Source organism: Athene cunicularia (genome assembly GCF_003259725.1).
Source record: "Athene cunicularia isolate RWA chromosome 7 unlocalized genomic scaffold, athCun1 chr7_part1, whole genome shotgun sequence".
In the NCBI taxonomy this organism is placed as follows: domain Eukaryota; kingdom Metazoa; phylum Chordata; class Aves; order Strigiformes; family Strigidae; genus Athene; species Athene cunicularia.
Window position 1 is genome coordinate 1,191,814 of NW_020799107.1, and position 15,084 is coordinate 1,206,897.

General features: G+C 38.3%; 1 protein-coding gene across 1 annotated transcript in view; it reads left to right on the plus strand.

The window, feature by feature from the left end:
* The window catches only part of HECW2 (HECT, C2 and WW domain containing E3 ubiquitin protein ligase 2), a 113,201-nt gene that overhangs the window by 20,426 nt on the left and 77,691 nt on the right, over nucleotides 1-15,084 (plus strand). The window contains exon 2 of the mRNA XM_026853072.1: nucleotides 13,007-13,114. Within this exon, the coding sequence (XP_026708873.1) occupies nucleotides 13,007-13,114 (108 nt within the window). The remainder of the gene's footprint in view (nucleotides 1-13,006; nucleotides 13,115-15,084) is intronic.

A 15,084-nucleotide genomic window follows, 5' to 3' on the forward strand; every position in this document is an offset into this window, starting at 1 on the left:
AGAACATGCCATCTGGCAAGGAAGTGTCTCCTTCCTATTACACACCTGAGAGCTTCCCACAGATGAGATTTCAGCTCATTAGAATACTTTTTGCCTTATGGGGATTTAGGAAGAAATACATAGCTTTTGCGTCGCGTATTATTTGTTCAGTTCTACAACAGAAGTATATTTACTGAACTTAGCCTTTTTGTTTACTTGCAATTTGCACATATACAGCTAAAGATTTGTCCAGAATTTAGTCAGAATTATTATATATACACCTAATGAATCTATAGGGGCTTGCGGCTCTTTCACTGAAAGCTGTGACATGGATCGAGGGTTAGAAGTACAAGCTCTTGGTGAATGACACAGCTCTTGTGCTCATAGGTTCCTTTCTTTTGATGAGTGAAGATCATGAAGTTAATTTTCTGGAGTAGCTTCTTAGGGTTGGTTGGTGTTTGTATCCCTGCAGTGCCTGAAAGGTTTTGTTGGACAATTTGTTGCACACACATTAAGTGACAGTTCCTGATCTGAAGCGATTGAGCTCATCCTTTGCGCTGTATGAATATTTTCTAATGCTGAAATGTAAATATTTCTGCGAGTAATGTATCTCTTAGAATATGAGTGGAAAAAAAAACACATCAAGTGAATAACGCACCAGTATATTCAGGTCAGCTTTTGTAGGAGGTAATAGCAGAGATTGAGGAATTTGTATCACTTGAGTAAGTTAGAATGGGACTTTTAAAATTATTCCTGATTACTGTGATCAATGACTGGTTCTGGCTTTCCAGCAGTTTTGAGGATCATCTGTCAGGTCAAGTTTTTGACTTGATAAATTAATTAACCTGAAAACTCTGTTAATAAATTATAGTTTCTTCCTGTATATAATCATCTCCGTTTTAGGACCAGAGGATGAAAAAAGGAAATAAACATAGTACTTGTCAAAAGCATTTGCAAAATTGATGTGAATTTTTAAAGTACTTGCATATCATCATTAGGTTGTAGAGCATGAGAAATAGAGTGGCTGCTGATAATTAGAGCTGGGATGGCTTCTGATAATTAGGGCAGGAAGCTTTGTAGCAGTAGTACTTACCTTAGATACTTATTGACAGATAATGTACTGAATAATGTACCAGAACTACTGTAAATCCTGTATAAAGTAGGGTAGTTTCTTCTACTATGTGAGTGACTGGAGGAAAAAGGAAAAGGGAGTCAAAGGATGGGCGAAAAGAAAAGAAGGAAACTAGAAAATGTTCTGTACAAACCTAGAGGTAAGTAATAGCAAATATGCTGGTAATAAATTTTACTCTGATTAATAGGTAGTCATATTGCAAAATTAACTGGGAGAAAAAGAGGAGTACTCAAGCCTAACGTTTTGGTGGACAATTGAAAAGTACTTGTTTGCTGATACCTGATTTTAAAATTTTGTAAATATAAATAGAACAAAAGACACTTGCAACAGTTTCAAAATACAGATTTAAAATATCAGATTTAAAAGAACAGATTTAAAATCTCTTCTAGCCTCTTGTGCTTTTTACACATGTGCATTTCAGTGATGCAAATGATGTTTAAAGGGCATATGTACATTTAATAATGATTTAAAATGGTGTTTTATTTTTAATTTGCAAGCATAAAGAATAAAAAAAAATAAACAGTCATCTTGCCTTTTTTAAGGCCTCTCAGTTATGGCAGTTGTGTTTGCTGATAGTTACACAAGAAAAAACTCTTTTTGGAGGCAAGTCAGTTACAGGATAACTACATGCGGAATCAAGTGTACTTAAGGTTAGTTATGAGCTAATAATGGTTCTCGACTGAGCCTGAATTTTACTGAATTAAACCCAGATGAGATCATTACGTCATTAAATCTGATTTCCTATATATTACAGGCCACTCAGTGCTGCCCAGACTTTAACTAGCCTGATTATTCCAGTTCTCAGACAATTAAAAGATGAACCGTTGTCAGAGAGCAGCAGCAGAGGAGTTGTTCCAAGTACATTTCAGGGCTATGAAGGAGGGAGAGGGGATGGGTTTGCTGACCCCAGTGATAGATTTGACAGGGCTGCCATAACCATCTGGCCCTTCCTGAAGTGATTTCCACTGTTTCTACTTCAGAAATGTTTGACCAGAAAAAAAACAAACACAAAGCAAACCCCCCAGTTTTTCTGGTACCTTTCTGCATTGTGTATCTGTACAGGACCAGATGCTGCTAGTCCATAAAAAAACAGCATGAAGGCCATGAAATAAATGACCCCTCACTTTTTCTGCTGGCTGTGAGATTACATATGATCTGTACTAAGACAGCCACACCAGAGAAAGCCCTCTCTGTAAGTGCAGCTGTGCTAGCAAAATTGTTCTTTTGTTGGTAATGTTTATTTACCAACAGAATTTATCCAATAGGCTATGTTGACAAAAGCACAGCTTTGCTGGTATCATGTCTTCCACAGCAGGAATACTTTGTTATATTTTCTAGTTTTTCTGCCAAAGACTTGTGATGGGAATGTGGTTACAGATAAAAGTGCATGCTCTTTATTCTTGAGAAGCTGCAGTTCTCTTGTGCATGTGGTTAAATCAAGCACAGCAGCTCATGCACTGCTAGCAAACAAGTGCTTATCTGACACCATATAAGTTTGTGGTTGAAAAGGAAAATGATGAAAAACATTCCACAATAAACTTACAGGGAGATAAAATATGACACATAAAAGCTTAGGTACAGCTTCTTCTTTCTTTTATTTATTTATTTTTTAAAAAATTTAGATCTGACAGTATTTACCCAAAAATGCCCTTTTACAGTTAATTAGGAAAAATGGCTTGTCTTTCTAGATTTGCTAAATAGTCTTGTCCCAGAATAACAGGCTTTTAGGATGCTTGTACACACAAAGGATTTTTTTTTGTTTTTCTTGGACTTTCTACCATTAAAAACAAGAGATAATCACCTTTAGGCTACAAAGTTGTGGGAGTGTTGGGATGTGTTTGGGGATGTGATGGGGAACTGGTTATCACAGAGAGGAGTGTATTAAGAAGGAATTATAGTTGTGAAGATGGGTTTGTATCAGAGTTTTAAGAAGGTGTGAGACACAGTGAAGTGCTTAAAAAGAAAAAAGATTTCTGAAAGTGTCAAGAGTGATAAAAGAGAGAGACAGGGTCCCCTTTTCCTCAGTATATTGCTTTCATCTTTGCTATCCTATTCTCTGATCTTTATAATATGATAGCCCACTGAGTTGGTCTAGTATGTTAGATTATAAATGTAGTCCAACTTCCATAGCCATTGGTGGCCTAAATCTGAATGTCCAAACTGTTCCCTGCTTGGTGGCCCCTGCTTTTGGCTTTCTCCCTGAGGAACAGGCTGTCTCCATCTCTGCAGATGTCACTTTCCCCAAAGCATCAGCAATTCAGATGACTGTGAGTTGACATGAGAGGTGGTGCAGCTCTTGACTCAGCTGTGTGATGCTTCCTTCAGGAAGAGATGGAAGGATCCCCCACACAATATTTACCCCTCGTACAGCTGGCTGGACCTCAGTGAACTAAATGGGAAGTAATTTATTAGCTTTTTGGAAAGATGTAGGGACTTCCCTGAAGTATGATCAAGTATCTAATGGTCTTTATGGCTTCAAGTATCTAATGGTCTTTATGGCTAAGGACATTCTGTACCATCTGTCAGAATTTATTCAGTGTTGTTCTCTAGCTTAATTTTTTTGTCTAACATTATGCCTTTCTCATAGTGTCCAGTCTTTTGCTGTGCGCTGCAGAAACACCTAAGTGTTGCGTACATGTGTTGTGGAGGATCTGGCTTCCAGGTGAGCCTGGCTAGCTGGTTGGTGACCCCGTGACACAGAGCACTTGTGCCATGGGGCTGGCACACATGTGTAAAGTGTAGATGGGAATGAAATGCACATCATTTTATGTAGGAGGTTTAATAAGATTTTCAGGAAAGAGGTTAAGCTTGAGGTCATTTCCTTCCTATTGTTACGCTTTTGAATTTTTGCTAGTGAGATGGGTGAAAGGATTTATTTTTGTCTTTGAATGCTTTGAATTTCAATGATGTCTTTACTTTGAATACAGAGAAGTAGAATTCCACTTTATTCCTGCCATTGTACTGTGTCATATGTCTGAAAAAATTGTTTGTATTTTTTTTGCAATATCTTTGTGTCCTGCGTTCTAGTTAACTAATCCTTTGAGCCAATGCTGTGCCTTGAAATATCACATTGTGTGAGGGGCACATAGAGATGCTCTGATCCCCACATTGACGTATTAGTGCACATATAGGAGGAAACAATATGTAATAGTATAATTCTTGAAAAAGAAGGAAATAGTCCATCTTATGTCCAGTGTCAGAATAAAGGCTGTCCATCTTATGTCCAGTGTCAGAATAAAGTATAAAAATGAGAGTAAGGTTCTTACCACTCTATTAATTTAAGCTTCAATAGCAAAAAGGTTTTGTTAGTGTTTGGATGGGACATATGATATGGCTTCTACCTTCACTCTGCTTCTGCAGCTGAAGTAGGAGTGAAGAGTTAGAGAAACACAGCTTATTCCTGACCACCCTGTTAGTCACAAGTAGAAAACTGAATAATTGCTCTTGCTGTGTAAAGTAATAGAGTGCAATAAACGTCAGCAACATAATATATGTGGTATGTAGGGGGTCACACAGGGCACCTAAGGGAATGCGAGTGGAGTCTTTCCTCTTCTTGCCGACAGTGCGGGGGCAGTAAGTGGAGGTATGTGACCCTAAATTTTGGTTGTGCAAGGGACCAAATTGCTGCTGTGCAGTGAGGAACAAACACCTCCGTGATTTTTTCACCCTGGGTCATGATATTACATACCTGAATATAGATGATGGTGATGATCCTTCACGGCTAATATAGCAGGACTGTGCCACAAGAAGGCCAATATTTGTGTCTAGATTGGAGTGCAGTGTCACCCTGCACCCTCTGGCAGTGCACCATCTGCTTCACGAAGAGCCCCAACAGCTGATTCTCTCCTATGTGTGGCTGTAAGAGCATCTGTTGTACCTTTCTCTGCCTCGTACTTTTCTGCCCTTGCTTTTCTCAGCTGAAGATTTCTGTCTTATATTTCTAATAGCATCCAAGTTTTCTAAAATGTTATGAAGAGTAAAGAAATCTGTGGTAGCATGTAGTAGGTTTTACTAGCTGCTTAGGCAGCTTTTAAGACTCTTCAAGACTTTTGTTCTCAGCTTTTTGGGGGTTGCTCTCTTGGCATTCAAGGGAGGACAGTTTCCAGCCACTTAATACACGGCAGTGTTTAAAGTTTCTCTTACAATAGTCCAATTCTGGTGTTCTTTCCCCTCCTGTCCTTTGGAAATACAGTTCCTAGAGATGCTCATGCAAACATAAAGTAATACAGTAGCTTTCAGTTCTTCGTTACCAAAGAGACCATCTTAATTTCTTTGACTGGAAGCATTTTTTTGAATGTTGTCAAGACAAGTATAAATAAATATTCCCGTAAGAGTTGGGCTTTTTTTTTTTTTTTCCCCCCCCCCTGGTTTTTATTATCTGGTTATTACTAGGAAAATCAAGATTTGCTTTGAGACTTGAACCTAGTGCTGAACAAGCGTACAATTTCATTAAATGTGTGCTGTGAAGGACTCGATCTGCAGACCATGGATAAGACTGCAAAGATACCTTTAAGAACCTTTTTTGTTCTTGCCAGGCTGGGCCTGCTTTGTCATAGTTTGGGTCCCTGCCATAAACTGAAGGAGCTGTAGGTCAACTGCCAGCATCCCCCAGGAGGGTTGTGAGCAGTCAGAGCATCTGGCAAAATGGAGCCTTGTCTGAGCCCCTGCACTGAAGTGGCATTTACCAATCTGAAAGAGGAGAGGTAGTAATAGTAGCTCAGCCACCTGCTCAGGAATGCCCAGTGCAGATTTATCCTCCGTTAAAGGCAGCTTCATCCCAGCCAAATGTCACAGAGCAATGTTGTCTTACCTAAAATAACTGGGTTTGTGGGGAAGTTACGCGGGAGAGCAAAATACTGAGTAAACAAAAGCCAACACTTCCAGGGAGCTCCCGCTGTGCTCGTTGCTGTGGCTGCCTTGCCGTCATTTCTAGGATTTAAATGATCCTCCTGTTGACATCAGCCCGCCTCACGCTGCAGGGCCAGGGCTGTGCTTGGGAATCCTCCCATGGACGAGGCGAGGAAGGAAGTGGAGGGAGGATGGGGCTTCAGCATCCTGTACCCTTTGCAGGGGAGTGGCTGCAAGTAGCTGAGCTTGAAGGACGTAATACTTTATATGTTTAAACACAGGCAGTGTGAACCTTGATAAACCCCTGATTGAAGGAGAAGAGGCAGATGCTTGTGTGTAACTGCTAGGAACTTCTGGGGAGTTTGAGAACATCTTCCTTAAAAACCTTTCCTTCAAATGACAAGAGGAAGGGAGAGGACAGACACGCTTTGTGGAGCTGAGATTATGCAACAGAGCTGAAGCCTCCAAACTTGAGCTGCACAGGCTGGGTCCAGAAGGCAACTTTTGTAGAAAATACCATTTGTGATTGGGAACAGGGATGCTATTTTCAGGATCCATCCTGTAAAATGTTAATTTTTTTTATTCTTCAGTTTGTTGATTGGGCTCGGATGGAGGAATGCAGTTTAGGATCCACAGGCATCCCTTGGAAGGGCCAGGTAAGGCTAGAAGGTGCAACTAAGCATTGATCTTTAATTTCAGCAATGTATTCCATAAACTAGTGCTGTCTTGCATGAGAAATGTTTTGGTTCCACCTGAAAGCCTGCAAACTGTTCACAGACTGAGATGGGGAATTCTGAAAATCACATAACATAAGCTCTACGTAGTGGGTTAACATACGGTAGTAACTGATACGTAGTGTATTTTAAATGGATTGACATATGTGATTTATTATAATAATTGCTTGCAGTGGAAGCTCTGCCTTGAAATTGTTAATTTATTTACTGGCTTTCTAGAAAAGGAGTGAGGACTCAGGTGATAAAATTTGTCTTTTCCTTTAAATGTGTCTTGGTGCAGTTTTCAAATACTTTTAAGCATATTTTGGATATAGGGGGAAAATTGCTTTAGGTCATTACTTCAGTAAACATTGTGTCTATTTCTTTAATGATTACCCATGGATTTTTTAATTTTTCTTTTAGTATTTCTAGAATTAAAATTATTAGAGGTTACCAAAGTGAAAATATTGCACAAAATTTAGTGTTACAGACTTTCCCAGTCACTTGCTCAAAATCCACAGTAAGTACTATTTGGAGAATTCTTACTAATCTTACACTTTGGTGGCAGTCTGTTTTACTGCTTTGGAAGTCTGTGCTTACATGAAAAAGTGGAGTGCACTTAACTAGCACCAGGACAGGTTTTGGAAGTCATGCAGTAAAATGCATGTTAATCAGATTTGTTTTATATTGGAGATGCCATCCTAGAGATCTCCTGGCTCAGAATTGAATTCAGAAATATCCTCTAATGCAGATTAACCACAAACCTGTTGCTTTTAAAGACTAAGTGAAATGACAGAATAAAATAGATAGAGGATGACCATTCTCAGTGGTATGCTTATGAGAGAAACTGATGGCAGATCCATGAATCTTAGCTTGAGACAAAACTACAGGTAGCCTTGTTATCTACCAGCCTTCCACCTCTTCTGATACATACTGTAAGAGAACATCTGACAAGAGAAGTAACATTTAGATCGATGCTTTATAAGCTTCCACAGGCTGAGTGCAAACACCCCTCTTAATAATTGGATGCATTGCACGCATCATCTTCAGTGCCCAAGAATTTATTAAAATTAACCTAAAATGCTAAGGAAGACAGCATTTTGACAATCTGAACTAAATTTAAAATTTTAAATTAAGAGTAAACACTACAAGCACTTCAAAAGATTTTGCATAGAACATCTTCCAGAAAGGGATGAAAAAATGGAGACTGGGATATAAATCCCAAATGAGGGATTATGCAGGGGTACAATGGTGTTACCAACATGATTGTTTTTTTTCTGAGCTAAGCTGCATGGATTTTTCAAGAGCTGTGATTTGGAATACCCATATATGGTAGTGAAAGATGAAAATTGTAAAATTGTGTGTAGTTAAAACCCTTCAGTGACATTCGGAATCTATTAAGCATCACCTTCTCTCTGAGCTCTGCATGTAAGCATCTTTATAAATGTATTGCATAAAAGAGATCAGTATGCAAAAGTCTGAAGCTCATAAATTACTATAGGGAACTTTTAAATTTTTTCCTATGCAGTAAGCAATCAGGGATGTTTCCAAACTAGGAGTTTGTGACTTCTGTTATGTTTTGATATTTGAAGAATAAAAATCCTTTATATTCATGGAGACAAACCTTTTATCATCCAACCTAACACTACTAACCACAGAAACTGGGACCAGAAGATGAGCATTGATTTGCATATGAGCAGTCTCTGGGACTATAAGGCTTGTTTCAGATGTCAATTGGTAGTAGTTCTTGTTTTTTAACTGTCTTACCAAAGACTGTATCTTGTTTGGCTTTTGTTTGTTGATTTAAGCTATGCAAGATGACTATGTAAGGTGATGGATTTTGGGTAGTTTATTCCTTTTCCTAAGAGAGAAATAGTGAAAGCGTTAAGACACAAAGAACAAAACATGAACTGCATGGAAGTCTCATGATCTCTGATGTTAGATACTGGCTTAGCAGGGCTTTCAACACTCCTGTAACATCCTCATGCAAAACTGGAAGTAGCAGTCAATAAAGCAGGTGATTGTGCTGCCATTCAGACAGGCTTGAAAAATGGACAAACAGGAATGTCACAGAGTTGAAAGGGAAATGCCAAGTCCTGCTCCTGGGGAGGAGGAATAATCCCCGACACCAGGACAGGCTCAGGGCTGACTGTCTGGAAATCAGCTTTGCAGAAGACGACCTGGAGGTCCTGGTGGACAAGAAGTTGAACAAGAGCGAACACTGTGCCCAGACCACCCCCTGGCATCCTGGGATGCAGTAGGAAGAGCACTGGCCAGCAGGTTGAGAGGTGGGCCTTCCCCTCTACCCAGCACTGGTGAGACACATCTGAGTGCTGGGTCCAATTCTGGCCTCCCCACACAGAAGCAGCATGGAATACTGGAGCTTCTTATGGCTCTTACTATTTTATGGGCATAATTTTATTGAGAAAACTAATTCTGTTAAACAATACTTTCTTCTTTCACTGCACTGTTCATCCATTTTTCCAGTATTTCTATACTGTTTTTCACATAACTGTACCGAATTAATGCCATGTCAGAGGGAGCTGCATCCCATTCCCTGTCACATAAAGGCAGAACTGTGGACACAGGTGGAGAACTACAGTGCTGACATGGAGATCACGAGCTGTGGGTATTACAGATGCTGTTGGTATCTAACGTAAAGGGGGTTGTAATGATGGTGAATCCTAAAAGTGGAAAAAGGTCTTAATACCAGGTTTGACTGACTACTTAGCAGTTAAATAAACCATTATTACTCGGAACACATTTGCTTTACAGTGATTTCAAGGAGCACTAGTCAGTGTAAATTTCCACACATTGATACATTTATTGCTAACCACTTCTCATCGTAGAACATGTCTCACAGGTGCTGATCTGTGCGGGGGTTGCAGCTCTGAGAAATAAGTTACTTTCTGTACTATTTTGTGTCTAAGAATTGTTGAAGGTAGAAAAGTACTGTGTGTCTTTCATTGTTTTTTCTTTCAGAAGTGTAGACTCACTGGACAAAATACCAGTGCAGTAAAGACAGTATTTTGTTGCATATTTTATGTTCTGGGGAGGGATATTTATATCTACTCCTTGGCCCAGATTCTGGAGCAGCCACCGGTTTCACAAGCAGCAGCAATTATGTGCTAAAATGGGACTAGAACATCTTAGAATTGAAGTTCCCTATGGAATATATAAATATAGCGTGTGTGTATATACACACGTACATACATAGATATGTTTTGGGGAAGAGAAGAGATGAGGTAGTGGGAATTCTGACACTGCTTTTTGTGCTCTCTTTTTTTCAATTTTTTTAATGCTTTTTTTTTTTTTTTTCCCCCCCACAGCTGAATATTACTGAGACTATCACTGTTTAACTGGTTTTTATTGCAAAATGTTGATAAGTAAATTGTGGCAATATTGTGTACTTTAATGTTTTCATGCTATTTGATTACTCTTTTTGCTGTTGTTTCTATTTTAAAAATCCATGAACTGAGGTTTGAAGTTATTTTTCCATATGCATTAGTAATGTTATTTTTCCCCCCTATGTGAAGAACATCATAAAAGTAGAAGAAAAACATCTGTTTCTGAAGAAGACCAAAGCTATCCAAAATAAATTCTGTAATTAGAGTCGATTGCTGACAGGCAGTGGTCTGTCGGCATTTTTTTGTCCCTTTGTCTCCACCACCTTCTGTTGCAATGACAGTGTATCTGTGGGCAGAGTATCCATGACTTAGTCTTCATCGGTGCAAAGGAGACTATTCCTTCATAAAGATCCAGGCACTTTCTTAAATATTGGATTTTATTAAATAATGTGTAAGAAACCGTTCTTCTTTCTTCTAAGTAACAGCTCAGAATTTAAGACTCAGTTCATGAAGTACCTTTTCTGAAGTTTACTAATGTTCCTGTAAAAACTACCATTGACTTTACTTAGTTACTGATTTTAAAAAAACAAAAAACAATTGCTTGTGCCTAAATGTTGGAAATCTCAGTGTTAAAGGCATATTTCATTGCTTCAGAGTTCCTTAATTTTTTGAAAAAATATAAGAATAAAACTTCTCATGTTTACGGTTATAATATACCAAATATCTGCCCTTCTGCTTAGAATTATGAACAGACTATTCTCCAATTGATTAAATACAGAAATTCAGAAGAACTTGAGCATGTTAGGGGAGGTGGTTTTCTGTTATACATCTTTATTTATCTAGACATAATGAGAACACTGAATAATTTAAAACTCTCTGTGTTTCAGATAGCTGTGGAATTTTTAAAGAAACTGCTTGCTTTTGGTAGTGATGATTTGGATAACCAAGTTTGTATGGTGAACCAAAATATGCACTAGTGTAGCTTTTGCTGGAAGTTAAGCTGTATCTCATGGCTTCCTTGACTTCTGTATATGGAAGATAATAGTGAGACCTTGGGTTAGGAAAAGTAAATAAGTCAACAGCGTATTGTTTCAGTTAGCGTGTCATTGCAAACCACATACAGAGATTATTTTCTTTTGAGCCCCATGGGATCATTTACAGGCTGTAGTTTCAGAGTTCCTCTTTATATAACTTTGAAAAGAAGAAATACATGGGTGAGATACTTTGTTTACTCTGAAAGTTTTTGGCTGTAATGAAGAATAAGTACAGTTGTTTTAAGTTTTTACTGCTGTGTGCCAGACTTTATGGTGTATGCAGTTTATGTACTATCATGTTGATTTCACATAGAAAGTTAAGCCTGAGAGTATTATATTTTCAAGGATCACAGGCATTAGGAGAACCCTCCTGTCCCTTCTCACTGCCATTGAGATAATTATGAAACTGTTCTGGACTCATCGTGATGTTGAGGTGTTCAGCCCACAGATTTCTAAAAATTCTCAGTCGCCCATGCCTGGAGTCATAAAAACGTCAGCAGCTTGCCATGGCCACCTCTTGACTCTTCAGAGCATTTCTAGGTTGTGAACAGGGTGCACAACTTACTCTTGAGCAACCACAGAAGTCCAGCGTGTGTCTGGAAATGCTTTGCATGTCAGTTTGGTGGGATGTGAATGTGTAGAGTGCACTAACCATGATTCAGTAGAGTTATCATGCATACACTGAGGTGAGCAGTCAGAACAAAAGGGAGAAAGAGAAGCTTTAGTGTAAGTTTATATTTTCATGATAAAAGTAACAACGCTGCATTGTTTATTCTTCTTTCATAAATAGCATATGGATTTCTAAAATGTAGGTGACAATTCTGTAATCCTATTTATGTGGGAGTTCCTACCAAAGCACAAAGAAAATGTGCTTGAATGGTTAGGAGCTTTGTGAACAAAGCCACGGTAGACTAAGCTCTTAGAGAAGTCTTTAAGATTGCATTCGAATGTGGGTAATGAAACAAATTTAAGACTAAGGGATATCAATTACCACTGGAAAGAATTAGGATGTTGTATTTGAGGTCACAGGTATAATTGTCTGATTAAGAAACAGCTGCCTAAATGCACCTGTAAAGCGTCCAGAGAACTTCCTGTACAAAAGATTTAAGTTGGATTTATGTCACTTCCTCTGGGTCATCGTAGCTAACCTTTGTGCCCTTACAAACAGCTTCTCACTCTGGTTGTCTTTCATTCATACAGCGTTCTGGGTGCCTGAATACAGGCTGGTGTATAAAAAAACAAACCCCAAGACCTGTGTTTGTTACCGTTAGGACAAAAAGCTTAGTTTGAGAGGGCAAAATACTGATACTGCTAAGCTGATCTGCAGATACTTACTGTTTGCTTCTCCATTCTCTTTTGAATGTATTTTGCTGAATCTCATTTGTGTCTCTGGCTTACTAAGTAACAGTTCTGAGCCTCAAACTCGACTTCACTGATAGAAAATAATTCTGTACTTGTCAGGAAACTGAAAGTGCCAGATTATTTTGGTGTATGTAAACATATATTAAAAACTGAAGTAAGTCTTGCTACCTCTAGTTGCAATTCCATACTTCCTAGTTAGGGAATAAATGCTGGATTTTCACATCACAGAGCAGGATTGCTGTATAAAACAGTGTGTTAACTCTGTGATGAAGTTTCAATCAGCTCTACGCTCCCAATAGGCTCTCTGTTGAGTTAGGGAAGTTTTGGAATTTAATAGTTTACCTTGGCAGGTCACCTCTTACAGGAAACCGTATATTTACTTTGGCTCTGTGTATGTCTGCTCACTCTGCATAAATTGATCTAACTATCAACTGTAAAAGAGAAGCCATTTATCTTTTGGCTAAAAAAATATTTTAAAATATTTTTTTAAACACAAGTAATTTTTTATATCTGAGCCTCTTGAAAGAGAAGACCAAGAAAACTACTATTATAAATACTATTTGACAATTTTCTTTTTCTTTCCTCTTTCAGATGAGAACTCTCCAGCCAATTTCTGGGATTCCAAGAATCGGGGAGTGACTGGCACGCAAAAAGGACAAATTGTATGGCGAATTGAACCTGGCCCCTACTTTATGGAGTGTGAGTACCTATTTATCCAGTGCATATCCAAAGGCAAGCATGCCTTTGTGTCAAGACAAGTCAACAGGATGACATTTGATGTGCATTTCGTTAATCCCTCTGATAAACCAAAGGAATTGATCATACTGCTCTAAAGGGCAGATCTTTCCAGTGTGTTTGCTGGACATTATAAAAATGAAGTTGAGCTTAGATGTACATTTGTATTCTAGGAACATTCTTAGACAGCATGCTTAAGGGAGGAAGAAATTGCCTTGTGCAATGTTGTATAGTATGTACACATTGAAAGATGAAGTCCCTTCCCAAGATGTTTAAAATTTCAGCTGGACAAACATTAATGGTAAATGCACATGAAGGAAGAGGTAATAAGCTAGTAGTGCTTGCTAATGTTAGTAGGAAGGTTAGATTTGTCTCTAGGAAGTGCCAGCCTCCTGTCCAGTTGCATCAGGATTTCTCAGCTGAAGTTTCATTGCACTGGGAAAGCCACTGGGCAGTTTTGAAATATTGAGAGTCTCTATGTGACTGGAAGAAAAAGCCTTCACTTGGAACTCTGTAAGAAGTATTGGTACTCAAGTTCAAACTGGAGAGCTATGCCACTTTCTTAGGTGACCAGGATTTATAGGAAGCTAATCCACTGTGCTGTGTGGTTGTTTTTTTTTTTTTGGTGTTTTGTTTTTTTTTTTTAATTTTTTTTTCTTTTGGATGAAAAGGAGCTATCTTAGCATCTAAAGTATATGATCCCCTAAAGAAACTGATGTTCTAATCCTAGGATATTGTGACTGAGCTTGCTGGAAACTCTGATATGCCAAGCATCAAAGTGGCAGTCAGTCCCAAAAGAGCTGTGAGCTGCTCTACCACCTGTTTAGCCTCATAGCAATGACTCCTCCTTCATAAAAAAAAAAAGCAACGCCCACGCTGTTACTTTACCATACACTGCAGTCTGCAGTGCTGCTAACTATAGGTCTTGGCAGAAATTTTTAGTCTCATTAACTGATATAACAGCAATAAATGTATTTCAAGAGGTGTTGTATACCCTGTACTATAAATAATTATTGAAACTTATTTCTAGAACTCATCATTGAATGTTGCCAAGTTACCCTATGTGTTACACAGCACATTAACAAAAAAAAGAAAAAAGCTTTAATAGGATAAAATTGAATACAATTTCAGGAGTTCATTACAAGAAAAAATGATTGAGCTGAAGATAAAGATCAAGATAATTAACTTTCTTGGTGCCAAAGACAGTGGTATATTAAAGCAGATGGAAATATATGCTAGGAGAGTTCATTGCTTCATCTTTCTTGTACATACACTCTATCAGTATTGCTGCCAATAAAGACAGTTTGACTTCAAGGATGTTTGTTTGTATCTTTTAGCTGGTTATGTGTTGCTCCAAAATTAATGTATGGAGATGAGGCTCTTGAAAACTTCTAGTTCATGTGAGTAACCTAAACTAATGCTTCAAGAACTAGGAGTTTTGACTTAAAATCAGCTGCAACTGAATTTGCAACTAACTGCACTTTGTAACTAACTGACAGAGTGCAGGGTATACGTCCTTTGGTTGTGGTTAGCTTCACTAATGAACAGTTCTGCTGTCATACAATGAACAAGACACAAGCAATTATGCAGCAGCTGAGAACTGTAAAAAGGATTGCTTATGAGCATATGTTACTATAGAACATAGTATGGCAGATAAATATGTCACCAGTGACACTTGTGTTCCTTGGGAGAGGCCAAAAATTGCACTGAAACACTTAACTGAATTTTGGATTCCACTTTTTAAACCAGAAGGCTCGACGGATATGTGACCATGTTTGCTCAGCAAGGCTTTTTTCTTGTAGCTTATAGGTGGTGAAGCAACTCTGATGCAACTACAGGCAGCTGCTTCTTTCTTTCTTTCTTTCTTTCTTTCTTTCTTTCTTTCTTTCTTTCTTTCTTTCTTTCTTTCTTTCTTTCTTTCTTTCTTTCTTTCT